Source organism: Phocoena phocoena, chromosome X, assembly GCF_963924675.1.
Source record: "Phocoena phocoena chromosome X, mPhoPho1.1, whole genome shotgun sequence".
NCBI classification, from domain to species: domain Eukaryota; kingdom Metazoa; phylum Chordata; class Mammalia; order Artiodactyla; family Phocoenidae; genus Phocoena; species Phocoena phocoena.
This window is the reverse complement of record NC_089240.1, coordinates 129,345,732-129,373,083: the sequence shown is the minus strand read 5'-3', so window position 1 is coordinate 129,373,083 and position 27,352 is coordinate 129,345,732. Positions and strand designations below refer to the sequence as shown.

The following is a 27,352-nucleotide window of genomic DNA, read 5'->3' as shown; positions in this document are numbered from 1 at the left end:
TTGCAGGAAGAGTCGGAATCCAGACAGAGGGTGAAGGAAGGAGCATCAGGGTTTGATTATGGGTCAGGTGAGGGGTGGGAAAGAGGGAGGCTCCGAGGATGCCTCCCAGACTTTGGGCCTAAGCACGGGCACGGACGGGGTTAGGAATTTACTCCTGAAAAATGCGAAGAGAAAGAAAGACCGAATGGATGTTCTCATTGATGTGGAGGTGAGATCCAGCCACACACCCTTTGTCCCACACTCCACACAGCAGGAGGAGACCATCCTCTGATCAAACTTGAAGTGACAGTTTAACTTATCAGCTTGCACTAACCTTTAAATCAGATTGGATGTTTACTTAAATTCTCCCCCGCTACTCAGCACATGGGAGCCGGGGACGGAAGTCTAAGTAGTAATGAAAAGAAGAGCTGCATCCTTACACACATCTTTATAGTCTTTATATCTTGCCCAGCTTGTTCCTTAAGACAAACTGCTGAACGTGCAGTCGTTGGGTCACAGGCCATGAGCATGTTAAAGCCTTACGCTGGTCCACGTAGCGCTTGTACGAGTTTCCAGGTTCCGCCTCTCTTGAACATTGCGTTGTTTCCTTGGTTTTCTTTACATTTTTGCCAGTTATGTTTGGCAATATATTATTTAATTTTGCTTGTATTTTAAAAATTCCTGAAGTACCCCTAGGCTTGGTGCCCCAGAATTTTTAAGCTGCTTTTTCTTTTTATAAATGTATTTATTTATTTATTTTTGGCTGCATTGGGTCTGTAATCCCCATCCTGTCTCCTCACGCCAGAGCCCTGCCTCTTTTTAAACTATAAAAACTAAATCATAGGCATGCATTCTCCTGTGATTTTCTGTTTTGAGATTCATCCACGTCGATGCCTGTAGCCCATTTCCACCCAGTTGTAAGAAAAGACCTCTAATCATTTACACCATCGACTGTAGACGGACATCTGTATTGTTTCTGTCTTTTTTATTCTAAATATTAATGCATGTCTTGTAGTGTACAAGTGCAAGAGTTCCTCTGAGGACTATCACACTGTGATTGACTATATCCGCATCCTTGAGAAGATGCAACACCACCAGCCTTTTAAATTTTTGCCAATCTGGCGGATAAGTAATGGTATCATATTGTTTTCTTACTTTGCATTCCCCCGATAACTGATGAGATGGAAGACCTTTTCATGTGTTTATAGGACATTTGTCTTGCTCTTCTATGAATTTTGCCCATTTTTCCAATTTTAGGTTCATTTATTCCTTATTGATCAGTAGGAATTCTTTCTATACTCTGTATACTAATATTTTGTAGGCTATAGCTGTGGAAAATGTCTTCCCTCAGTTTGAGGATTGTATTTTCATTCTCGATATGACATATTTTGATCAGCAGAAGTGCTTATTTTAATGTAGTGCGAGTTGGCAATCATTTTCCTCTGCGTAAGTGCTTTTCTACCCCAAAGTCATAAAGGATGTCTCCTATATTGTCTTCTAAAAGTTTTATAGTTTTGCCTTTCACCTTTAAGTCCTTCAGCTACTCGGAATACATTTTTGTGTGGTGTGAGGTAAAGTCTAATTTCATTTTTTAAAAACATTGTGAGAAACTATATTTTTCCAGTCATGAACTTTGAACTGAATTTGTGTGCCTCAAGGCAGTTCTAGGAATTGAGAAAAGCAGATAGCTGCAATAAATTCCAAGGAGCAAAGCCTGATTCTGAGCACTGAGCACCCTGAACTGGAACCAGCCGACCAGAAAAAGGCATGGGAATGTTGAAAAAAAGACCAGCTGTATGACCACGCATCCTCTGAGTCAGCCGACTTGCCCTCCCAGTACTTTTCCACCCTTGAGCTTTGCCTCGACAAAAACTTTTAACTACATTTTGCTCAAGGATTCACTCCCTCTGAAGTCCTCCGACTGCAATAGTTTAGATAGCGTGTTTGCCTTCACCTGTAACCAGTCTCGGTTTCTGTTTTGATCCTATGGATCCCCAGTCACCCTTACTGCAAGCGTGTCCTTTCCCTACTGCTCTACAGTGCCTCTTGTCATGTCACCATTTCTCGTCTCTCTTCTGTTCCAGTGGTCTATTTGTCTATTTCTGTGCCCATACCATGCTCTCCTAATTAGCATAGCTTTGTTATAAGTCTTGCAATCTAGAAGGCAGTTCCCCCACATTGTTCTTCTAGGGTGCTTTGGCAATTCTTGTTCTTTACAAGTCCACACATATTTTAAAATTAGTTTATCAAGTTTCACAAAACCTATCCCAGAAGTGGGATTCCTGGCTCAGAAGGTACCGTTCAGTTTTATGGGATAATGCAAAACTGTTCTCCTAAATAGTACTGCCAACAGCAGTACTCCCAGCAGCAATATTCAAGAACTCATATGGATTCACATCTTCTCCAACACTTGATATTGTTAGACATTTAAATTTTTGATAATTGAATGGAGGTGCAGTGGTATTTCATTGCGGTCTGATCACTAATGAGGTTGAACATCTGTTCATATGTTTATTGTTCACGTGGGTTTCTCCATCTGTGAAATGCTTATTCGTGGTTTTTACTCATTTATCTGCTGGATTGTTTGTGTTTTCCTTATTGATTTGTAGACCTTTATATGTTCATGGTAGGAATTCTTCGTCAGTTGTGTGTATTGAAAATATTTTCTGCAAAAGCACAACTGATCTTTTTTGCTTTTTAGCTTGTCTTTTGATGAGTAAAAGTTCTTAATGCAAAAGTCAAACTGATCAATATTGTTTTATAGTCAATGGTTTGTCACTATCCCAAAGTCTAAAAGTTCTTCGCTGATGTTTTCTGTCAAGAGCTTTAAAGTTGTGTTTTTGACACAGAAGTCCTTAATCCATCTGGAATAGATTTTTTTCTGCATATAGCATGGAGGAGGGTTCCAGCTTCATCTCTTTCAATATAAATAATCATTTTCCAGCTTTGGTTAATGAAAAGTCCCTCTTTACTTACCTAACATGGCACCTGTATCGTATACACAGTTATACACATGACTGGGTGCGTTTCTGCGTTTTCTAATCTATCTCATTGCTCCATTAATCTATCCCTGCACTGGTATCGCACTGTCTTAATTTCAATAGCTCTCTCTCCTCTCTCTCTCTCTCTCTGTGTCTGTGTCTCTGCCTCTGTGTGTATGTGTGTGTGTGTGTGTATCTCAGCCTTCTATAGTTCCTTCAGGGTAATCTTGGGGAAGGGAGCCAGCAATCACGTGAGCTCAGCCTCTTAGCAGAGAAAACTGGATGATCTGGCTGCAAACTCTTGCCCCTGGATTTGCCCTTCTTGTCTGTGAGGTACTGGAAGGTCCAAATAAGATTACATAGAGTAATGAACTGCTTATAATACTGCGAGGTTGCTCCCTTGGGGTCAAGGGGCCAGGTGTTTATCAGGCAAAGGTGTGTACAGATCGTGGACAGCCCTGAGCTCTGTAAGCACAGGAAATGTTTGTTTTGTTCAGAAAGTCTGTCGTCTAGGCTGCTGTTTTAACGCCACGAAGGCGTTAGGGTATAAGGATTCGGAAGGAATGTTGGCTTTCTTCGCTTCCACTGATCCCTCCATTTTCTGTGGCATTAGCAGTAGGAGCTGTAGCCTAAGACAAATAACAGCAGCACAGGAGCCTTAAAAGGCCTTTCCTCAAAGTCCTGTGCCCACATCGGTTTCTGGGTGGAGCCTGGAGTCGGAGGGGCGGCCGTCGCAGCCCTCGGATGCTCCCCTGCCGTCCCCACGAATTCGGCCCGGGTGTAGGTCGAGCACTCAACCCGCCCCAGGCTGTGGGTCCTCTGCGGTTTGAGAGCGGTGTGCTTTTTCCTATGACCCCTCTGGGATTCAGCTGCAGGGGCCTCGGCGGGAACAGCGCCTCCTTCCGGCCCTCAGGTGCGTAGCGCGCCAGGGGCCCGCGGGGCCCAGGGCGAGGGGGGAGACGGGAGGCGGGGGCAGGGGCGTGGCGAGGGTGGGGCGTGGGCGGAGCTCCTCCCCCGCGCTCTCGGCGCACAGCCTGCGGGGTGGCGACTGACCAGCCGCGCCGCTTCCCAGTCGCCTTCGCCGCCTCTGCCGCCTCCGCGCCGCAGGCCCGCGGCCCTGCCGCTCCAGGCTCTGTCCGGCCCCGTGTCCCCGCGTCCCCGCGTCCCAGCGCCCGGCGTCCCAGGTCCCGCAAGATGACGCTGAAGGCGAGCGAGGGCGAGAGCGGGGGCGCCATGCGCACGGCGCTCTCCGACCTCTACCTGGAGCACTTGCTGCAGAAGCGCAGCCGGCCCGAGGTGAGCTGCCCCCGGGGCCCGGCGCGGGATGCGGGCCGGTCCTCGTCTCTAGGCCGCGCCTCCGGCCGCGGCCCCTCCCCGCCCGCCGCCCTGCCCTCGGGGGTCTTGCCCCCGGGGTGGAGGCCGCGGCGGGTGGCGGGGTTCGGGCGGGACTCCGGGCGCGGTGGCTGGTGGCCCCCAGTAGCTCCTCAAGGCGAGAATCGGGAGAGGCCGCGGCCTCGACCGAGAGCTGATTAAGGTCAAGGGAAACTTCTTCGTGGACGGAAGTCAGGGTCACAGAAAGACTGTAAGGAACAGATCCGAGAGTAGGACTGCTTGGTGGTTGTGTCAGCAGAAAGGGTTGTAAAAGCCAACGCTGGCCCCAAAGTGTTCACTCACCGTCCCTGTGCATTTAGGCAGGGCGCCTGGTGCTGGGGTGCAGATGGGTGGACCCCTGTGTCTGTCTGTGGGCAGTCATCTCACAGGTAATTCTGCCCCCCAGATTCCTATGATGGCCCATAAATAGCTCATCACCTCCACCCCAAAGATTCCCAGAGGGCAGGGTTGATAATTTTCTTGTTATCTCTCATTCTTCTGGGTGTTGTCACTCAGGGTCTCTCCACAAGGGCACGGCCACCAGGATGCTCGCTCACTCACTCTTCTGAAGGCCGACGCTCTGTCGCACTGTCAGCCATCAGCAGCACCGACCAGCAGCCCTTCCATGTCCCCTGGCCTTCTCACAACACAGTGGCCAGGTTCCAAGAAAGGATGTCCACAGAGACACACAGACAGAGATAGAGGGCCAGGCAGAAGCTATCTTGCCTTTGATAACTCAGCCTCAGAACTCACAGTGTGAATCTTTTTCCTAGACTACAAGATCTTCCAGGGCAGGGCCGTTTCACACTCACTTTTTACATTTTAAATGCCTGGCAAGTGGGTCCTCAGAAATGTTTGCTGAATTAATAAGTGACTTAAGAGGTGGACATGCGATTCAGCATAGCCATCCACTTTCACTCATGAGGAAACTGAAGATCCACAAAGTAAAGCAGACTGTAGAGCTGTGGACTCTGGGCTGGGTGGCATCAGCTCGGGTCTCTGCATTCACACCTGTCTGTCATTGCAAGTCAGGATGAACCCGTGGGGAAGACCTTGGTTATTCAGCTGACAAGACAAAATTGGAAGTTACGCAGCAGCATGTACCCTAGGAGGGGCTCAGGCTCTAAAACTACTTGATTCCTCATAAGTTTGGACATGGGATTTTTTTTCCTTCCCCACAATCAGCTCACTTGGCTGAGCCTTAACTCACTCCCCCCCCAAAAAACCACCTCTCTTTATTAAATTTTCTTTTGGAAACTTCATTGAATTAGCATATCGAATTCACGGATTTGATTGTGGCCGTCACCGTAATCATAATGTGGAACATTTGTGTCACTCCAGAAAGTTCCCTGATGGTCCTTTAGGTTCATTTCCCCGGAAACCTGGAAGCCACCCTGGCAACTTCTGGAAAACACTACCACTTTGCCTTTTTTAGACTGTCTTATAAATAGACTCCAAACATATGCAGGCTTTTCTTTCTGGCTCTTTTCACTTAGCAAAACCTGAGTGTCACCTGTAACTCAGTGCCCAGACCCCGTGTAGACCTGTCTGCTCCTGGTGGGGAGGCTGGAGAAGTCGTGTGCGGTTTTGAAAAGAGGCCCTTTCACTGCCCTCTGAGTCATGAGCAGTTTTTGTGGAGCTGTGAGTTGATCCTGCAAAAGTACCAGATACAGTCTAGTGCTTAGTCAGTTTGCTTGAGTGTATGAAAGGGTTTGAACATGAAATAAGAAAACTTGGTGAAGCACTGAATGCAAAGCATACAGACCTGCCAAGCTGTGGAGACTGGAAGAAGAATCTCCACACGATGAAAGGTGGCCTGACCCCACGAACCTGCTGACTCTTACTTCCTGAGGTTCACCCTCCCTCTGGGGCTCTTAGCAGTCTCTGCTGCCAACCCCGGGCTCTGCCTGTGCCTTTGATTTCTCTTCTCTGTAAAATGGACCTGCTTAGAGGGTTGCAGTGATGTTGACCTGACGTAACGCCTGTCCAGCAGCAGTAGCACGTTTTGCTGTCCTAGCAAGAACCAAGAAAAGTTGTAAGGAAGTTGTTGGCTTTAAAGGAGTTCATAAACTCATGTTGCCAAAGGCTTCATTTAGGGAGATTGCTGTCCATAAAAGTTCTAAAGACTGGAAGCCCAAAGTTTCACCTCTGATTATAGTCGACATTTTGTATTGAAAAAGTATTGTCGGGCTTCCCCGGTGGCGCAGTGGTTGAGAGTCCACCTGCCGATGCAGGGGACACGGGTTCGTGCCCCGGTCCGGGAAGATCCCACATGCCGCGGAGCGGCTGAGCCCGTGAGCCGTGGCCGCTGGGCCTGCGCATCCAGAGCCTGTGCTCTGCAACGGGAGAGGCCACAACGGTGAGAGGCCTGTGTACCACAAAAAAAAAAAAAGTATTGTCAAAATATAATTTTGCAGTAGGTTTGAAGTGTAGCCTGTCTCCCATATTTAAGTACATGTTTCCTTCCTTGGAGAAACGTTTTATGAGCTCTCTCTGACCTTGTTCTTTTTTGTAATCCCTTAGTGCACATAAGATTGGTTGTAAAATTCCTACTTTTCTCTTCAGTCCTGTTTGAAGTAGCCCTTCTCCCATGAACTGAAGCAATACGTTGAAAGTCCCTGAAAGTTCACTTGGGCCTGTCCCACATGGGAAATGACCTAAGAAATGTCAGGCTGCAGGTGAGTTTCCACTCAGAAGAGCTGTCTGTGGGCTCCTGGGCGGGGAGACGCAGCATCACCTGCTGTGCAGGGGCCAGGACGTCGCTGGCGAATAGCGCTCCAGGCAGGGGACGTTCAGGGTTGACGGGGGTCTTGAGACACTGCTACCAAATGTCCCCTGGGGCAAAGGGAGATGAAATCATTTGACATTTCATTGACTGCAGAGATTTTTTCCCCCTAAGCAGTGAGTTGCTCAAATCTTTCACTGTTGCTAAAAAAGGAGGGGAAGTGACCCCAGGGGTGGGAAATGGGAAGAAATGCTCTGAATTAGGGAACCAGAATACAACTTTTGTAACATGACATTTTCTTTTCTGAGTCTTCACTTTTCCATTTTTCCTTCCCATAGAGAAATATACGAGCAAAGTACATACGCAGTTGCCGCTGGAACGGCTCCTCTGTGACCACAACTCCCATCCGCGGAGGCCAAGCTCGGATTGTGTAGCACTGCAGTGTTTACTATGGGGAAAACCCGCGTGTCAGTGGACCCGTGCAACTCAAACCCGTCGTTGCTCAAGGGTCGTCTGTATAGGTTTTTGCTCAGAAGTCACTTGCCAGAAAATTCTGGCTCAGAGGCGCTCCTCTTTCCCCAACTCTTCCCCAGCTCTTGTCATTTGTGGTGAAACAGTGCTCAGCTGTTTCTGGTACCTTGAGCCCTCTCGGTTTTCTCATAGTTTTTGTTTTCTTTCCCAAAGTGGAGCCTGACCTTGCCTGCCGTCTGCGGCGATCACTTGCCTTCTTGGCCTGGGCCTTCTTCTGAGTCTCCACATGGAAACAGTTGGCAAAGAGCCTAACAGTAGGCTGAACAAATGTTTGTTCTTTCCTCCATTCACTGTCACCGGCTCTTAATCCGACTGTTTGGGTGGGAAAGCCACCCGCCGCCAAGTTTGTTTTTCATCTCTTTTTTAATCCCAACTTCCTTTGAGCCACTGCCTCTGCCCTTTGAACCCGCTGCAGATGTTTCCTCCGAAGGGGGTTTCAGCGCACAGGCGTTGCCACCCCAGCAGTGTGTGTGATTAGAGGCCGAGAGGCTGCAGAGCTGCCCCCGTCCTGCCGGGGCGGCGGGGAAGAAGGCTGGTCTCAAAGTTGTGAAGTGAACTCTGCAAAATGCCATCTAGTACCTTTGACCACATTGTTCAGCATCACTTGGTGGTCGTGGGGCTGGTAAGGATTGAAAAACGGCTCAGCTTTGGGGCGACAAAGTAAACAAACGAAATATTTGTAGCACGTTGGAATGAATGTATTACCAGCTATGGAAACAAGAAAAGTTAGAGCAGTTCAGGGGCAGGACAGGTGCCCGGCACGTGGCCAGTGGACGGATGGACAGATGGGGGACAGGGGACAGACTGCAGTCTAAGTTGTCAACCTGGACAAGTTAGTTACCCTGAGTGGCAGGCGGGTAACCTTCCCATTTCTTCAAAGCTGGGTCTGGGCCAGCTGAACTCTGTGGACGTGTCCTGCCTTTGGTGTGGTCTCAGACCCACGGCTGGGGTCAAGGAAGCACCTTGGCTCTGTGCACATCTGTCTGTCTGTCTAGCCCTGCTCCTGGGATTGTCTGTGGTGAGGGGTGCAGGGGGCTGGCTGAGGGAGCTTCCTGCATGTCAGGTGCTGTTGAGGAGAGGCTGGCCCCCTCTTGCTGAGCAGTCAGGGAAGCCTCACTGTTGCTAGTTGGCTCTTTGGTCGCCACGTCGGAGGGTTCCGTTTATCTTACTCATCATTTGCAGCTTCTGGGTGAGCATGATAGTGGCTCTGAGTCATCTCGAAGGGGGACGTCTTGATGAATAAGCACATTTAAAAGACCAGCCTTTGAGATAGCAAGTCTTGAACTTTCCTGGGTGCTGAGTCCTTAATTTAAAGGCTGATGTGTTAAAAGCAATCTGTGTCATGGAGCCGAATGAGAAGGCGATGAGCGGAGGGTGCCGCTTTATCTGCCTGTTCCAGGCGCACAATCACGTAGGCGTCGGCCCCTTGCAAAGGTCATTTTGTCTTCCGTGGACTGAGACTTTCGAACCTGTCACTGTAGACGGGCCCAGCGCGTCTCGAAACACAGGTGAATCATCATAAATGGTTTATTGACGGCACTTTACGGCACATGATACAATAATCTGATCTATGTTTTCAGATTTTATGGCCACCAGTACCTGCTTTGGTTGCTGACACAGATAAATGGTAGATGCTGATAGATCCATAGGATTAATTTCTGAGTTTGGTTTTCAGCTTTCTCAGCCCCACAACTACTAGTGAAAAAGGATTTGTAAGTCAGGATCAAGGAAAGTCCTAAGTTTTATTTCATGCTTTGAGGCCAGAGGTTTGAGATTTGAGCTCTTTGTGTATTCACAGCAGTCATTCAGTCAGCAATCCTTGAATTCCTCATTCTGTACATTCAGTCTCTTAACACATGTGCATGGTAAAAATATACAACTAGTACAGATGCTTAATTTGAGAGAAAGAATTCTTCCTTCCAGCTTGACGCTGCTTTTCCTTTGGTTTTCTTGAGTCTACTTAGGGAGCTGTTTGATCTCATTCTCTTTAAATGGGTCTGTGGCAATAGCTACCTAGCTTTGAAGAGTTTTAACCACATGGTTCCAGGTCGCCATGGGCAATGCTTTGAGGAACTATTTGGTCACTGTGTGTTGTGGCCTCTTACTTACCCATCCCAGAGTCTGGAAACTGATCCTGTACCCTGCAGATGTCTCAAGGATTGGTTGTTGCCTCTGTCCGTTCTTTGGTACTGTGCTCTCTTAGTTATAGCTCTTCGGTTGCAAACAAGCGCGACTTGCCAGCCATTTTGCTAGTTCTTTTACGCAAAAACTTCACGTCTGTCTACTACAAGCTCAAAAATAGTACCCCGTCAAAACCATGGACTTGACATTGGTATGACGTGTGAGTGTAGTTCTGTGCCATTTTGTCACATGTCTGAATATATGTAACCACCACCACAATCAAGATATGGAACTGTTCCATCAGCACAGAGACCTCCCTGGTGCCACCCCTTTACAGTCACATCTCCCCGTGTCCCCTTGGCAACCACTAATCTGTTCTCCTCCTCTATAATTTTGCCATCTCTAGAATGTTATATAACTGGAATCATATTGTATGCAATTTTTTATTGCTGGGAAGCGTCCCGAGGTATGGATAGACCACAGTCTGTTGAACTGCTCACCTATTATAGGCTGTTCTCCTTGTCTCCAGGTTTGAGTTACTACAAATAAAGCTGTTATGAGCCTTCATGTACACATTTTGCACAAACTTTTGTCTTGTGCCATTGCTGGGTTGTAAAGCAGTCATTTAGTTTTTTAAGAAAGTTCCCAACTCTCTTCCCAAATGGCTGTAACATTTTACATTCCCACCAGCCATGGATGAGAGGTTCAGTTTCTTTGCACCCTCACCAGCATTTAGTCTTGTCACCAGTTTTTATCTTAGCTGTTCTGATAGGTGTGTAGTGGTATATTTCATTATGGTTTTAATCTGCATTTCTCCCTGATAGCTAATGACATGGAACGTCTTTTCATGTCGTCATTTGCCATCCTTCCTTTTACATATCCTCTTTAGTGAAATATCTGTTCATGTCTTTTGCCCGTTTTCTAATTAGATTGTTTTTATTGTTGCATATGGAGCATTCTTTATGTACTCTAGATGTTAGAATTTTTCAGTGGATGTGGGGTTTGTGAATGTTTTCTCTCAATCCACATCTTGTCTTTTCATCATCTTCACATAGGCTGTTACAGGGGTAACGTTTTTCATTTTTAAGAGGCCCAATTTATCAGTTTTTCCTTTTATGGATCCCGCTGTTGGTGCCAAGTCTAAGAACTCTTGTCTAGCCCTAAACCCTGATGACTGTCTATGTTTTTTTCTAAAAGTTTTGTAGTTTTACATTTTACATTTAAGTCCATGATCCATTTTAAAGGTCTAGTTCAGTGTTTCTATTTTCGCCTATGGGTGTGCAATTGCTGCAGCATCATTTGTTGAAAAGACCACCCTTCCTCCGTTGAATCGCCTTTGCACCTTGTCAAAATCAACTGGACGTATCTGTGTGGGTCTATTTCTGGGCTCTCTCTCCTGTTCCATTGATCTTTATGTCTGTCCCTCTACCAGACCACACCGTCTTGATTATTTGTAACCATATAAATCTTGAAACCAGGTAGACTGATTCCTTCTACTGTCTTCCTTTTCAAAATTGTCTTAGCTGTTCAAGGGCCTGTGCCTTTACATCACGTACATTACATGTTGTCCAGAGGTACTTTTTTCATGTAACCTGCAGGGATCGGGTGAGTGAAGCCACTTGTGGGTAAAAAATAACATCCCAGGTGCAGGAGGATCCACAGCTCATGCTTAGCTTTCCTCCCAGGGTGCCGTGGAGAGTGAGCTAGAGAGCGTGTGCCCATCTGCAGGGGGGCAGGTTCCACAGGGACGGGTCTTCTGATTGTTACTAAACGAAACAAAATAAAGCAGAACCTTAAATTCTACATTCATTCCTTCATCAACTTTCCCTCTCACTGTAGTGACAGGATCGGTAGCCCTTCCCTTTATCTCTTCTCTGTCATGTGTGTGTGGACCTTGATGTCGTTTCGTGACTTGCTGTAGGTAGATTGTAAAAAGGGAAAGTTAGTGAAGGCTTTTGTATTATTCTGACCGGTTGCTGACCCAACAGCTTTAGTCCACTTCTTGCTGACCCAGCTCCTCCCTGATCTTGTTCGGGGCGGCAAGATGCCCAACTCAGTTCTTATTTTCTCAGCCCCTTTTGCAGCCTGGGATGGCCACGCTGTGTGCTGCAGTTCTGGCTGATGAGCCATGAGCAGATATCCACTGGGGAAGTTCTGGGACAGATGCCAGTGGCCTGGCCCTTCTTCCTTCTTCCTGCCTTGAAAGTGGAGCCGTAGGTTGGGTGGGCAGCTTTTCAGGAGACGTTTTCTCAGAAGCCCGAGCCCCAGCCCGTTGTGCCCCGGCCAATTCCTCCTGTGTGCACGTTCCAGGCTCTGCTGTCTTCTGGAAAAATTTTTGAAATCTCTCATCCCTGATGACTTCCTGTTTTTTGTCTGTGGGTTTCTATTTACCCTCCTCCCTTTGGTCTCATTTAAACAGGGTCCAGGCTACACACGAGTACTTAGGCTGCCAACTTGAACCTAAATCACAATCACTTAGGAAAATTCTATCTTGCAAGAATAGAAAGCATTGTACTTTGTAGGGCTTTAGGAATAATAGGCTTTCATTTGCCTGTTTGGAAATTAATTTGAAATGAAACGAATACAGTTTACTTCTCACCTCCTTCTCTAGTCACCCAGTTCCTCCCTGTTGTTCATGTCTCTTTCCAGAGGGAGATGATGCATTTACAAGCAAATATGAAGATATTCTTATCTTTCACTGTTTATGCTGATGATAACATACCTTTCCTCACTCTTTTTTTTTTTTCCCACTTAATATGTCTTCCAGATTAACCTCTGAACCTCCTTTTCAGGGCTACCTGGTGTCTGTGTGCCAGGATGCCCCCGCACAGATGCAGTGGTAACTGTATTAATGGCTTATCTACTGTAGACGACCTTGAAGTTCTGTGTGGTTCTGGGCTCCCAGGTCTCATAAGTCACTTTTCTAAATATAGCCCTTTGTTAGACAATTCTGCTTTAATAGCAGTGCCGTGGAACTCAACGTCACGAGAGGTTTTTGAAGTTCTAGTTGCCACACAAGGCAGTTTCTCTTTGTCAGTACTTCCCTCGTTCTGTAGACAGACAGATAGGTCTAGCTGTTCCCACCTGGGGATATTCCCGCTTCTCCTTTGCCACCAGGTGGCTGACGAGGTGTCCTGCTCACCGCTCCACCCATTGGGAAGATCTTCCCTCCCCACGGTCTCTGAGGGGCACCCCCAGGTGGTCTCAGAGCGACGCTGTTCTTAAAAGCCCAAACCTGGAAGCACCCCAAAGTCCATCCACAGTAGAACACCACACGAGGGTTCCAGTTCCCTGCTCCGTGGCCTTTTCACTGTCTTAGTGCCATTCCCTTCCAATGTTTTATCTGAAAATTTTCAATCTCACTGAAAAGATGAAACAATTTTATAGCAACTTCCATTAGCCATACCTCCTAGATTCTACCATTAACATTCTGCCACGTTTGCTTTATCACATATCCATCCCCAAACCATCCATTCACCTTTTTTTTTGTTTTGCACTTCAAAATAAGTTGCAAAGATCAGAACACTTCACCCCTAAAAGCTTCAGCATGCATATCATCGGCTAGGGTTCAGTATTTATGGTTCTTTTTTAAATTTTGTGGTTAAGTTTACATACAGTGAAATGCACTGGATGAGTTTTAACAAATGCATACACCTGTGCAACGCAACCTGGTCACAGTTTGGAACATCACCGCTCCAGAAGGTCTGTCACGCCCTTACCCAGCCTACCCCTTCCCATCCTATGAGAGGCAACCACTGTCTTAAATTTTTTTTACTGTAGTTTTTTTTGCTTGTTCTAAAACCGCATGAATGGTCTCCTCCTGCAGGTGGACTTTTCAGCTATAGTGAATAAAGCTGCTGTGAACTTCTGTGTGCAAGCCTTTCTGTGGGTGAACACCTAGGAGTGGGGTTGCCAGGGCATAGGGTCAACGAATGCTTAACTTGATATAAGAAATCGCCACACTCTTTTTCCACGGGGCTGCGCCATTTAGCGTTCCCACCGGCGATGTCTGGGCGGTTCCAACATCTGTCCTTTTCACTGTAGGCTCCCTACTGGCTGCGGAGTGGTATCACGGTGATGTTGGCTCTTCGTAGGCCTTTAGTGAAGAGTCTGTTCAGACGTTTCGTCCATCTTTTCATTGCTCATCATCCTGTTATTGAGTGAGAAGAATTCTTTACACGTCGTAGGTATAAGTCTTTGTACTCTCGGGCTGAGAGTTTTGGTGAGAAGTTTTTAGTTTTGATGAGATCAATTGTATGCTTTTTGATTATTGCTCTCTGTGTCTACTAAACCTTTGCCTGTCTCAGTGGAGTTTCTCCACGAACAGATATTCTTAACTTTAAAGTATTTGTAGTTTTAGTTTTCATTTTTTTACAGTTTTCTGCCTCCTCCCAGGTTTTGAAGATGTACTGTGCTTTCTTCTCAAAGCTTGGTGGTTTTACCTTTCACGTTTGGAACTGGTTCTGTATATAAAGTGATGTGGGGACCAACGTGCCCTTGGCCTGTGCGGGGTTGACCCAACACCATGGATTACAAAATCCATCCCTCTGTGTGCCCTCCTGCCAAGGCCACGGGCCTTAAATTACTTCAGATTTATACTAAAGACATCTTTCTAGAGTGTAATCCATCCAGCATTGCTGTCTTCATGGTCGGGGTCAAGGGGTCACAGTTGATGTGTCGTCTCGGGCTGATGGCAGGGGTAGCCACTTGGATAAATAATGCTTCACGTCAAGTCTAATGCAACTGGCCACCAGCCTTAGGAGATAAGCGTTGGTTTGCTGAGCCTTTGGGGTTTTAGACGCGCAACAATGACCCGACGGCTGCTTGCTTCATACATTTCTCTGCTGTTCTGACCCGACAGACTGTGTCACCCCAGCTGAGCGCCGTGACGGAGGACATGTACACCAACGGGCCTGCCGCCCCGGGGAGCCCCACCCGGGCCCAGGGCCAGGAGGCTCGGAAGGTGCGGCTCATCCAGTTCGAGAAGGTCACCGCGGAGCCCATGGTAATCCCTCTTCCTCCCCACCCCAGGCCCCTCATGGCAGGCTTCTTGCCCCTGCCAACTGATGACACCTCGTGTGCAGACAGAAAATATTTCTCCCAAGCAGTTGACTTAAGTTGTCTTAAAGATCAACTCAGAAAGAGCTTGCAGTTAAACTTGCTGTGCCCTCGTCTGTCTTCCAGGGAATCACGCTGAAGCTGAATGAGAAGCAGTCCTGCACGGTGGCCAGAATCCTCCACGGCGGCATGATTCACAGACAAGGTACAGGCGTGTTTTGTTCAGGGATTCATCCTTTACTCCCTGTTCAGGGCTGAGGGGCACGAAGCTTATAGCGTTCAAAACAGGGGGCGTTTGTGTGCACGCCAAGAGATTTTTTGTACCGTAATGACTGGCTCTTTCGAATGATGAATCATCCAGCGCCACTGCCGCTCCCTCTGAGCATTCTCGTACACTTATTTATGCCGATACTTTTGCAGTTAGTTAACATCTGAGCAGCTACTATATGCAGCCCCTTGCACTAGACTGTGAACACATAGCAGTGAAGAAAACAGACCATCTCTACCTCCTGAGGCTACCAGTTAAACTGAGAAAATAGGGAATTCCCTGGCGGTCCAGTGGTCAGGACTCCGCGCTTTCACTGCCGAGGGTGCGGGTTCCATCCCTGGTCGGGGACCTAAGATCCCACAAGCCACGTGGCACGGCCAAAAAGAAAAGAAAAAAAAATAAACTGAGAAAATAGATATTAACAAATAACGACAGGTAACTGTTGTATCTCCACGTGAAGCTGCCGTCAATTTGCAGATGCATCATTTAGTAAAAGTGCTTTTCTGTGTATCAAGGGTAGCACAGGTATTGATACCCATTCTTCACACAGAATCTAAACAGTGATTAACTTTACCACTTGGTAGCATTTGGAGGTCTTAGCTAAACAACAGAGAAACATTGAGCTTTCTTGTTCCTTGGAGTGTGTTCAGCTGTGTCATAGCCCCCTGACGTCAGGGGGACTCTAGTTCCAGGACACTTTCAGGACCAAGTGCTTTTATTTTGCAGTTGGAGTCCCGAGGTCAAGGAGGATGACATAATCTTAAACCGTCGAGTGCCTGTCTTGCTAGGTCCCTGAAGGCCATGAACAGAACATTCCCATCTCTCATGGTTGAATGGTTTCAACCCTGTGTGTTCTACAGTCTGTCGTACAACATGCTCTAGATCATGGTTTCTTCTCTGTGGCGTTTTGACTTCTGTTGACACCTCTTTCGTCTGAACGTTTGTTCTTCTGTTGGTAGGCTCCCTTCACGTCGGAGATGAGATCCTAGAAATCAACGGCACGAACGTGACTAATCACTCAGTAGATCAGCTGCAGAAGGCAATGGTGGGTATTCACTATGCCCTTGTCTTCGTGAAGCATCGATCCGCATTGGTGTCTGTGTACCTCATTTTTCTGTGAAAGTGTTTATACCTCATTGAAGGGCCTCTTACCACTGCTAGTCTCCATTCTGTGCAAGAAATGACAGCTCTCTGTCTTCATTGAGTAAACTTCTAAAACAAGGCAAAAGACCCAGAGTGTCTGTCTAGAAAGAGTGTTGGACTGCAATGGCAGCTCTGAATCCCGCTCTCCTTTACTCCAGCCCTGTGATTTGGAGCAGGTGAATTCACTTCTCTAGGTCATCTGTAAAATGAAGATGGTAGTAATTGCTGTTCTTATGTCATAGATTTGTTACAGAGAACAGCTGAGCTATAATAGGTGAAACGTTGAATGTGCTCTTTAGACGCAGTTGTGCCGGGCATCGTGCTGGGTGTTTGCCTCTCGAGATTCTTCACCATCCCTGTCCGCCCCTGAACACAGCAGAGACCCTTCCTGTAACCAAAGCAGGAAAACACACATAGGGTAGTCGGGTGTAATTGGTCACGGCTGGTAGGAAGCACCCCTCAGGCACTCAGCAAGGAGATGCCGGGGTACCAGCCAGGGAATGAAGCAGAAAATAGCAACTTAGGGAAAAGTTTACTTTGAACCAGAGCTGAGGAAACTGAACCTTAGAGAGCTCTGAAGCATGGCTGTTTAAGGATAGACCTCACCTCTGACCCAGATGAAATAACAGGGACCAGGTTTACCCTGCTTCTTGAAATGCCTCACGTCCTAAGTATTCATGTACCTGATGACAGAGGATTCAGAATACTTGAAGCAAACACTGTCAGGACTGCCACATCCTGCAGGATAGACTGTGTACCCTCTGCCACACGACAGCCTCAACAGCTTTAAAGGATTCAGACCATACAAAAATGTACCGTCCACCCACAATGAAATGAAATTAGAAATAAAAAACAGAAAGATACCTGGAAATCCCTAAATATTTGGAAGTTAACACCCCTCTAAAGAAGTCACAGGCCATAGGAGAAATCGCAAGGCAAATTAGACACTGTCTTTAAATGAACAGAAATGAAAGCACAGTGTATCAGATTTTGTGGAATGCCACTGAACTCGGACCAAGGTGGAAACGCCTGGATTATAAAACGAGAAAGGTTTCAGTCAACAGCCTCAGCTTCTACCCACAGAAACTAGAAGAAGGAAAACAAATGAAACCCAAAACAAGCAGAAGAAAAGAAGCAAACAACCAGAAATAGAACGGACAGGACCTTGGTAAATGAATGTGGAGGGTGAAGGGGTTTGTAAGATATAACTCTGAAGTAGGCATAACCCACCTACGAGCAACTCTATAGGACCAACGACCCAGTTCCTTCCACAAAGAAAAGACTAGAAAAGAAAACACTGCAGGGAGAACAGGTAGATGAAAATTCGACTCTTACAAGACATATCCACCAATTGCAAACAGTGTCGGACCACGTGCCCCAGACCCTTCATTCAGCGTCTTCCCACCCTCTGGAGTGGGCCACCTGTTTCCCACCGGGACACTGGCTGGATCGTTTCATGGTCACCAACACGAGGAGCAGTTTGGCCTAATGGTTACTTCTCAATAGAACGTGATGCACGTGTTTCCTCTGAGCCGATGGCACAGCTGTAGCCCTTCGTCTTGCGTAAAAACCATTTCAAGTATGCGAACATTCAACATTTGTGCTGCTTTTTGATTTACGTAAATAAAATCAACTACGTAAAAGGTAATTTGTGTCGTGGCAAAAGTTACCACGAACAATACACTTGGAGAAATACTTGTTGTGCATATAATAGGTAGACAGTTAACAACTCTAATATTTAAAGCACTTCTAAACTTTGTATAAAAAGACAAATAACTAGGGAGTTCCCTGGCTGTCCAGTGGTTAGGACTCTGGGCTTTCACAAGACAAACAACCAACTAGACAACCGGGCAAAAGATATAAGAAGAAAAAGCATATGGCCAATGAGCTCTTGAAAAGTGCTCAATTTTGGTTATGGTAATAAAATGACAAAATAAAGCAACCGTGAAATAATTTCCACCCGTCAGATTGGCAGAAATTTAAAACGAACGTTAACATGTAATTCTGGCAAGAATTTCAGGGGAAAGGGAATCTCATATGCTCCTGGTGAGGGTGGAATTTTTATAGTTTTTTAGAAAAGTAATTTGAGGATAGCTGTGAAATTGTTTTTATCCTTTGACTCTGCATTTCCATCATGGGGTTCTATTCTGTATAAATCAAATGCAAATATATAAGGACACGCGTTAAAGGGTGTCTACTGCAGCAGATTGTAATAAAAAAAAAAAAACTGGCAACAGTGGACACGCCCAGTAATGGGGATGGTGGCTGAGCAAGGGATGCGGCAGAGCCATGAGACAGAGTGAGTGAGGTCTTCATGTATCAACCTGGAAGCAAGTCACAGAGTAATGCATATAGTATAATCCCATTTTTGTTAAAAACAACCAGCAAAAATACACGTCTGAATATGTGTGTAAGTATTTAGACACATGACTGACCCTTTATTGGTGTGGAGAAATGTGTGGCTATTTGTGTGCCAGGGCTCATTTTAAGTACTTCTGGGGACCTGTTGGGGGTCGACTGTGCAGAGGAGGGAAAACTATTAGCCTTTGTTCGTTATTCTTTGTTATGCTGGTTTATGGGGCACATGACACTTCTGTCTTGGAGGAAGCATTGTGCTACAAGATTTCAAAGTGTACAGTAAAGATGGCTATCGGGAAAAAAATGCCCAGGACTTTGGGAGGCGAAAAATGACTTAATGAAACCCCCAGTCACCCCGGTTCGTTTTACACGACAATTTTATTTCACCTTTCTTTTTTAATAGAAAGAAACCAAAGGAATGATCTCATTAAAAGTAATTCCCAACCAGCAAAATCGGCTTCCTGCACTGCAGGTAGGTGGCACCATCTTCTCTGTTGTGATGATGGCGGGATTCAGGCCCCGTGTGTATTCTCCGAATTCGATTGAAATGATGTGATTGTAAATATCTCAACAGGCATAGCTGCCTGGTACTCTCTGAACCAAACTAACATGTGTTACACACTGGCAGGCGTTTCTCTGACCGTGGGCACGACTGGCCCTTTGCAGCTCATTGGGGCTGCGGGGCCCTGACAGATAAATGTGGAAGAAGGAAGTTTTAAGAAAATAACTCTGAAGTTTCTGTCACAGGTCACTTATCATATGATGGTATCATTTTCTTTTTTAAAAATCTTGTTTTAAATTGAAGGTTCGGTATATATGGGCACATATACAATAAAGGACACAAATCATAAGTGTAAAAGTAGATGAATTTTCACAAACTGAACACACCCATGTGACCAGCACCGTAAGAGTCCCCGTGCCCATTTCCAGTCCCGCCAGCCCTGACTTCTGACTCCAGAGACGAGTTTTGCCCCTTTTTGAAGTTTGTGTAAATTGACTCATGCAGTATGAATCCTTCAGTGTCTCATTTTGTTCACTCGGTGTGAAGCCTGTGCTGTAGCAACAGGTGATTCCTTCTTATTCATTTGTTGTATGACTATGCTCTGGAGGGCCTTCTGTGATTCCAGCATTTTAGTTCTTACAAAACTTAGTGCTGCCATGAACCTCTTTATACCTGAGTTTTTGGTGCATTTCTGACGAGCTGTAGGCTGCGTGCCTCTTTCATGATGTTGCCGAGCTACTTTCCAGGGTTTTCCATTCGCGGCTGCAAGTCCCAGCTCTTCCACGTGGTCACTGTAGCACTTAGAATTATCTGGGCTTTTTTCCTTCATCTTGGCCGTTGTGATAGTGGTGTTACGTTGTGCTCTCTACTGGGAAATGGTGCCTTCTCTAGTTTGTTAATCAGCCTTAATTTCATGAATCTTCAGAGAACCAATGTTGCCTTTCTTGATCCTTTCAACTCTATTTTGTGTTTCACTGGTTTCTGCTCTTTATTATTTCTTTATTTCTTTGGGTTGGATTTTTACCCCAATCTTCCTAGCAGAGGTAACTGGTATTAAATTCTGATATAGCTTCTTTCGGTCTTTGTTTCTATGTATAAAGAAATACTCTTTTAAAATTTCAAGCATACTAGGTATTGTTTTTATTTAATGATATTCTCATTTAATGTTATATCAGCAGCATTTTCCCAGGACATTAAATATTCTTCTACAAATTGATCTTTATAGTTGCGTGGTAATATATTCTGTAGATGGCCGTATTTAATTAATTCCCCATTCTTGGAAAATCAGATTGTTTCTAACATTTCGCTCTAATAGATAATGCTATGGTGAGCACGTGTATCCATGTATTGTAACTGACAAGCTTCCGTGTAGAAGTAGATCGTGGGGTCAGGACTTTGGGCGCGTTCACAAGGAAACAAGTGCATTTCAGATAGTAGCCTTCTTTTTCAGATGTTCATGAGAGCACAGTTTGACTATGATCCCAAAAAGGACAACCTGATCCCTTGCAAGGAGGCGGGGCTGAAGTTCGTCACCGGGGACATCATCCAGATCATCAACAAGGATGACAGCAACTGGTGGCAGGGACGGGTGGAAGGCTCCTCCCAGGGGTCGGCGGGCCTGATCCCCTCCCCCGAGCTGCAGGAGTGGTGAGCTGCCAATGGCGGGGACCCATGGCCGCCACGCTGCTCAGCTACCGACTGAAATCTGTCATCCTGTGTGTAGTTTCTGTTTCTCAACCGGGCCAACCTTCCGCTTTTCCTGGAAGAATGGGCGGGGTGGGGGGGGGCGGGCAATGATGCCTTGATGAGCCTGACTGGCCCTTATGGGTGAAGGAGGATGACTGGCTCTCCCTTCATCCGTGGATCTGTGTTGCCACAAATGCTTTCCCTAAGCTTTAGGTCCCTAAGCCCGCGTTGGGACTGCAGCCCCCTCTTTCTCTGCCGGAGGAGGACGGGGTCTGGGATGACACAAAGGGCAGGAGGCACATGGGTCTGGGGGTTTTGTGTAGAAGGGACGGCACAGGCTTTTACACCAGGAAGCCACCAGTGTCCTCGGTCATCTCTTCCCTCCAGGCGAGTGGCGAGCGGGGCTCAGTCTGCTCAGAGTGAGGCTCCGAGCTGCAGTCCCTTCGGGAAGAAGAAAAAGTACAAAGACAAGTACCTGGCCAAGCACAGCGCAAGTAGGCTCCCCAGCCTCCCCGCTGCCTGGCACATCGTTCTCACCCCCAGGGAGCCAACCCTGCAGTCTTCCAGACCCTTCTCAGTACATCAGTGCCATCAGTGTGGCCAACTGCAGGGTCTGAGCAGCCCCAGACAGTGGCCTGTTTTCCTTAGAACTAATTCACACTTTGTCCCTTAGCTGCCATGGTTGGAAATATATGAACATTATAAATGCGTTTGAGAGGATTGTAGATAGCAAGTGAAGAATAATCTACGATTGCGCCACTATTTATTGAATGCCTCCTTCCTGCCGGGAGCATTCTAGAGAAAGACAGGAGCAAAGCACAGGGCCTAAAAGCTATGTCAGGGGCCTCCAGTGAGGCAGATGTGGCCGGAGCATCGTGCTGGTGGCAGAGAGGAAGGGACAGCAGCGCGAGCTGGAGATAAGGGGAGATGACAGGCGCGTCGGGTAACGAACTGTGGAGAAGAAGTGGAGAGGGTGGGGGCCAAAAGATTAGAGAAAATCCGAGTCCAGAGGACTGACCAACAGCCGTGCTGAGTTTATATGGTGCGGGGGTTGGGAAAACCAAAAAATAGACCCCAAGGAAGGGCATCCCCGATCCAGGTCGTCCCTGATGCTGTCCGAGCCGGTATAGCCGGTCGCAGCGTTCGCTGTGTGCCCAGCTCTGGCATGAACACGGCTTGCTTTTCTTTGTCTCTAGTTTTTGATCAGTTGGATGTTGTTTCTTACGAGGAAGTTGTTCGGCTCCCTGCGTTCAAGAGGAAGACCCTCGTGCTCATCGGTATCTTCTCATTGCTTTGCCACTTAGAGTACATCTCTGCATCTCTGTTCTTATTTCCCTGCCTGCAGTACCGTAACCTCCCTCACTCCCTCTCTCAAACAAACAAACAAACAAAAAAACAAGGGCCGTGAGGAAGAAAAGGAAACGGGAAGGCAGGTGTCTTGGGTCCTCCACGTGGAGCAGATATAAGGAGTTTTCTGAGTCCTTACCGGGTTCACGTTACAACATAGGGTAAACCTCACGTGGTTTTCAGCAACTAACTCTTTCGGGCTGTCTGTCCGTCTGGCGGCAGTAGGGGTGCTCCAGGCCTATGCTTCCGGGTCCTCCCCATCTTTGGAGTGAAAACATGAGTTGGTTAGAGGACCTGTATGAGGGTTCTGTTTAAATTTCCAGTAAAAGTCAGTTCCATTCAGAGTCCAGTAAGGCAAATATACTTCAAAAATAAACAGAAAATGCCATGTGGTAGCTGGCTCCTCTGCGGAAATGCCAGTTGTCTTCGGAATCCTAACTGGGACCCCAGCGCCTGGAGCCCCCGGCCCTCCTGACACCAGCCCAGAAGCCACGCAACTCGCTTTGACCTGTGGCTCATCTCGGGGTCTGAGAGATGAAAACCCCTATCCCATTCCTCTTCCTAGCCCCACCTCTGTGCCTGGGGCAAGAAATGGAAGCCTTTATCTCCTCTGTCTGTGCAGGAGCCAGCGGCGTGGGCCGCAGCCACATCAAGAGCGCCCTGCTCAGCCAGAGCCCGGACAAGTTCGCGTACCCCGCCCCATGTGAGTAGCTCGGGGGCCTCGAGGACACGATGCCGTGGTCATCTGTCTTTTCCTTTGTGATTTGTTTTTCTTCAGCAGCACCGCGCCGCTTGCAAGGTCTTAGTTCCCTGACCAGGGATGGCACCCAGGCCCCAGCAGTGAGAGCGCTGAGTCCTAACCACTGGACCGCCAGGGAAGTCCCTCCTTTGTGATTTTTTTTTTTTTAAATGTTTGATTATGAAAAGAAAAGCCAATTCAGAAAGATACAAATTTGTGCCCATAGTTGCTCCCACTAAAAAAGTAGCTGTGCTGTTTGTCTACATAAGAGAAGCAGCGGTCAACATTTTTATACTGCTTTAAAAGATTAAACAAATAATATGCTATTAAAAACTTGTTACTTTCTTTCATTTTAATTTATATTATAAACACTTTCTCATATGCCTAAATCACTCTGAGAGCTCTCTTCCGGTCCATTGAGTGGCTAAGGAAATTACAGGACAGCCACCAATTTTCATGAAATGTTTTCTCAAAGTAGCGCTCAGTAAGGCCCCCGTAACCCCAGCAGCTGCTGTAGGAGAAGGGTCAGGCCAGCAGTCAGGCGGACGCTTAGATTAGTTGCATTCCCAGGAGCGAATCTGTGTAGAAAACTGGATTCTAAACCTGTTATTAGTATTTTTTTTTTATTCCTTGCTTCTCCGTTTTGCCTTTGAGGACAGAGTGACACACTGGGGTCAGAAAGCAGAAGGCCTTGGAGGTAGAAATAACCACGACAGTTCCATCATTCAATAAGTTAGAATGAGAAGTGAGTTAGAAAGGGTAAGAGGTGAGGATAACTCAGGTCAAAGAAGAGTCATCGTTTTATAAGATGGAAAGAAAGACGCGCGGCAGTTGTGGATTGAGAAGGTGCCCATTGAGACAGACCAGAGGATGACGCAGGCGACCAGGGGCTCGCGTCTCAAGCTGCAGCATCTGTAGCACGTTTTACTCAGAGGATCACTTACATGAGTAATCGTAAACGTTGTGACTTAAGGACATTCCAGCATTTAACAGTGTGAGTTGAAAGCAAACCAGAGTACTCTTCTTTCCAAACAACGAAAAGGAGACTTTCAGTGTACTTCCCAGAAATCCTGACTGTAGCCCGGAGATCTGTTTCTAAAATATTTCCAGCTGTCATTTCTTCATTTCTGAGCTTCCGTGTCCCTGGGGTTGGTGTTTGAGAGATGCTTCTTCGTAAAGGGAGGAGGATGGTACTCTGGCTCTTGACAGTTAAACGTGTTCTGGGCGGATGGGGGACTTCCTGGTCCTCTTCGTTTCCCAAAGTCAGCCCCTCGGGGTCCTGTGTGAGGCACCCCTCCAGGAAACTCCGTGCGCTAAACGCAGCTGGGGTGGCGGTGGCGACGCCAGCGTCCGAGCCCTCGGGAGCCCAGGAGGCCCTGAGTTGCTCAGGGATTTGGGTTCTCGTGCACAGATACGACACGGCCGGCCAAGAAGAGTGAAGAAGACGGGAAGGAGTACCACTTCGTCTCCACAGCGGAGATGACGCGGAGCATCGCTGCCAACGAGTTCTTGGAGTTTGGCAGCTACCAGGGCAACATGTTTGGCACCAAATTTGAAACAGTGCACCAGATCCACGAGCAGGACAAGATCGCCATCCTTGACATTGAGCCCCAGGTGGGTAGGCATGGAAGGTGGGAGCGGATGGGAAAAGGGTGCTGAAGGGCACAGCTCGTGGGACCCTCCCGCGAGTGCAGATCTGTGCCCCGAGCTTTCCCTGGGATCACCTGGAGGAAAAACAGCAGGACCAGAAGTGCTGGAGACGGTGCGGGGGTTGGCGAGGCCCGAAGATGCCAATCGCAAAGGTCCGTCACGACAGCTAACTCCTTTTCTTCCCCTCTCTTCTTCCTCCACTCCCTTTTTCCAGACCCTGAAGATTGTTCGGACGGCAGAACTTTCACCCTTCATTGTGTTCATCGCACCCACTGACCAGGGCACTCAGGTGGGACTGAAGGGTCTGTGCTGGGTGGTGGTGGGGGCCGCTCTCCAGGCCCGTGAGGACCGGGGCATCGGTCCGGATCGTTGGCCAGAGCGCCAGCAGAGCTCAGCTTCCCGACCCTAAACCTAACCCTGCCTGCTGCTGTCCCCTTCCCGCCCGGCCAGGGGCCAGAGCACGCGCGCCTGTCCCGTCTGTTGAGCACAGTGTAAATGCACGAGCCAGGCCACTGTTCCAGAAGAGCAGACCCTGACACTGGTGCGACACGGGCTTAAGAGGGGCACCTGGGGGCAGGGCAGGGACTGTGAAGAACAGAGGCGGCCCTGGGCCCATGCGGTGCGTGCTGTGCGGGGAGGGGCAGGAAGGAGGCCAGGACCGTGTTGAAAGGCCTCCCCGCTCCCCAGAGCCGAGCTGCCCCAAACCCACCCCGCAGGCGCTTTGCTTTGCACTGAACCTGTGCGTGGGGACCTCCCTGGGTCTTTCTCAGTAGCTGTGTGGTCTCCCATCGTGTGGATGTAGCAGACCCATTTAGTCTCCTCATTGCCTTCTTGATGGCTATTTAGGTTTAAAACTTACTATAAATAATACGACGGTCGATGGCCCTGTGCGTATGGCGTTTGACTCGTGCAAATGTATCTGTAGGAGAGATTCCAGGCAGGATTGTGTTGGGAACGGGGAGAGAGGTCGTCCCTATGCCAGGGGCATGTTACGCAGTTTCATCTTCGGTGAAATCTGCTAGAGGGGAAGCACAATCTCACTGTACTTGTACGTTTTACTGGAATCGGTGGCGCTGGGGTGCAGACGGGTGGATCTGCTCCATCCATGGCGCCCTCTCTCCCCCTCCCTCCCTTTCTCTGTCTCCTCCACAGACGGAAGCCCTGCAGCAGCTGCAGAAGGACTCCGAGGCCATCCGTGGCCAGTATGCTCACTACTTTGACCTCTCACTGGTCAATAACAGCGTCGATGAAACCCTTAAGAAATTGCAAGAAGCCTTTGACCGGGCATGCGGTTCCCCGCAGTGGGTGCCCGTCTCCTGGGTTTACTAAGCTTGCAGAACAGGGGGAACGACTATGGGCCCCTGTCGAGCCTTAGGAACTCCATTCCCCTTGCTTTAAGACAAACAGGATCGCCCCAGCTAGCTCTGTGTCAGCTTCCAGCTCTCTGCAACTATCCTCATGACCAGTGGGTATCCATCTTGTTCAGGTTTCTGAAGGGCTGGGCTCTGACTTCCCTGATAGATGGGGCCCCGTGGATCAGGATTTCAAAAGGATCTCTGGAAATTGGGGTCCGGAAGTACTATCCAAACACAGCTGCTGATCAAAGATGGTACACGCGGGGAGGAAAAGCAATGGACCCTGTCCCTCTGAAGCCTGCACTCCTTTACCTTCAATCACACTGGGCATTTCATTTGTCTTTGCTTTGAAGAAAGCTTTAACTGCAACTTTCTAAACTGCCAAATGAAACAGCTGTGCAATAGGATGAGGTCTGCTCTAGCGAAACCCTCAAAAGCAATAAAAGTGTTGCTGTGTTAAAATAAAACGCCAATGACCTTGTACCTTTTAACTCTCTGGGTTTGGACCTGTGCCCCAAGCCTCTGGGAGCAGCTGCTGGAGGATGGTACCAACACCAGACGCCTCTGCTGGGTTCACAAGTCTCCCTCAGGCTTGTGAGGACCTTAAGCCTAGAGGTCAGTCAGGCTAAAAGCCTACATGCACGTGGCTGGTGCCTGTGTGCTGGGCCAGGCACGTGCATGTGAAAACATACGTGTGTGTAACATATGAAAACATTTTGGGGGCCTCCCTGGTGGTGCAGTGGTTGAGAGTCCGCCTGCCGATGCAGGGGACGCGGGTTCGTGCCCCGGTCCGGGAAGATCCCACGTGCCACGGAGCGGCTGGGCCCGTGAGCCATGGCCACTGAGCCTGCGCGTCCAGAGCCTGTGCTCCACAACGGGAGAGGCCACAACAGTGAGAGGCCCGCGTACCGCAAAAAACAAAACAAAAACCAAAACAAACAAACAAACAAAAAACACTTTGGGAGCAAAGGTGTAAGGGGACCGTCCAGTTTCTGCTCCAGTGGGGAGAGTGCTCTGAAGTCCTTTGCTTCCACTTGCATTGGCCTTGCTTTCGACATGTCTACCAGATCTATCTTTCCTCCTAATAACCACTCCTTTTAGCTTTCTCTTCTATTCTCAACATGGTTTTCAGAGCACCCCAGACTTGCTGCCCAGATTTAAACTAATGTGTCCAGAACAAAATACTCTGCTCCCTTGTTCACACAGCTGAGAGTCACATTAGCCCCAAAGAACTAAGATGCAGTTGTGCCCTCAAAAGTCACACTGCGGGTCTCCTGAAGCTAGCGCCCACGTGAGACAAGCACCCCAGAGCATCTTACCCCAGATGGGAACCCACCGTGGACACACACTGAACTTCCCGGAGGCGTACATCCTGGCACGTCTAGGGCCCAGGTGTGCAACTTGCGCTCAGGGTCCCGGGCAGCAGAGGCCGTGACAAGGCAGCAGTGCAGCACTTCCCCACAAACTGCTCTAGACCTCTCACCAAGGCCTTCAGATTCCTAAACATCCTCCGCCACTGCGCCCTCTCTCGTCACTCA

General features: G+C 48.0%; 1 protein-coding gene across 3 annotated transcripts; it reads left to right on the top strand.

The window, feature by feature from the left end:
* Positions 1 to 4,018: 4,018 nt before the first annotated feature.
* MPP1 (MAGUK p55 scaffold protein 1) lies at positions 4,019 to 26,269 on the top strand. Of its 3 annotated transcripts, none has more exons than XM_065900589.1 (12): positions 4,019 to 4,256; positions 14,570 to 14,713; positions 14,893 to 14,971; positions 15,994 to 16,079; positions 18,939 to 19,007; positions 20,488 to 20,684; positions 21,111 to 21,217; positions 21,920 to 22,000; positions 22,693 to 22,773; positions 24,221 to 24,423; positions 24,674 to 24,748; positions 25,612 to 26,269. In XM_065900589.1, exons 1-12 carry the CDS (start codon positions 4,155 to 4,157, stop codon positions 25,786 to 25,788), a joined length of 1,401 nt encoding a protein of 466 aa, XP_065756661.1. In that variant the 5' UTR covers positions 4,019 to 4,154; the 3' UTR covers positions 25,789 to 26,269. The 3 variants fall into 3 exon arrangements, with proteins under 3 accessions (XP_065756661.1, XP_065756662.1, XP_065756663.1); XM_065900590.1 differs by having other exon boundaries at positions 4,155 to 4,256; positions 14,570 to 14,662; positions 25,612 to 25,788; XM_065900591.1 differs by having other exon boundaries at positions 4,155 to 4,256; positions 20,548 to 20,684; positions 25,612 to 25,788.
* Positions 26,270 to 27,352: the final 1,083 nt, after the last annotated feature.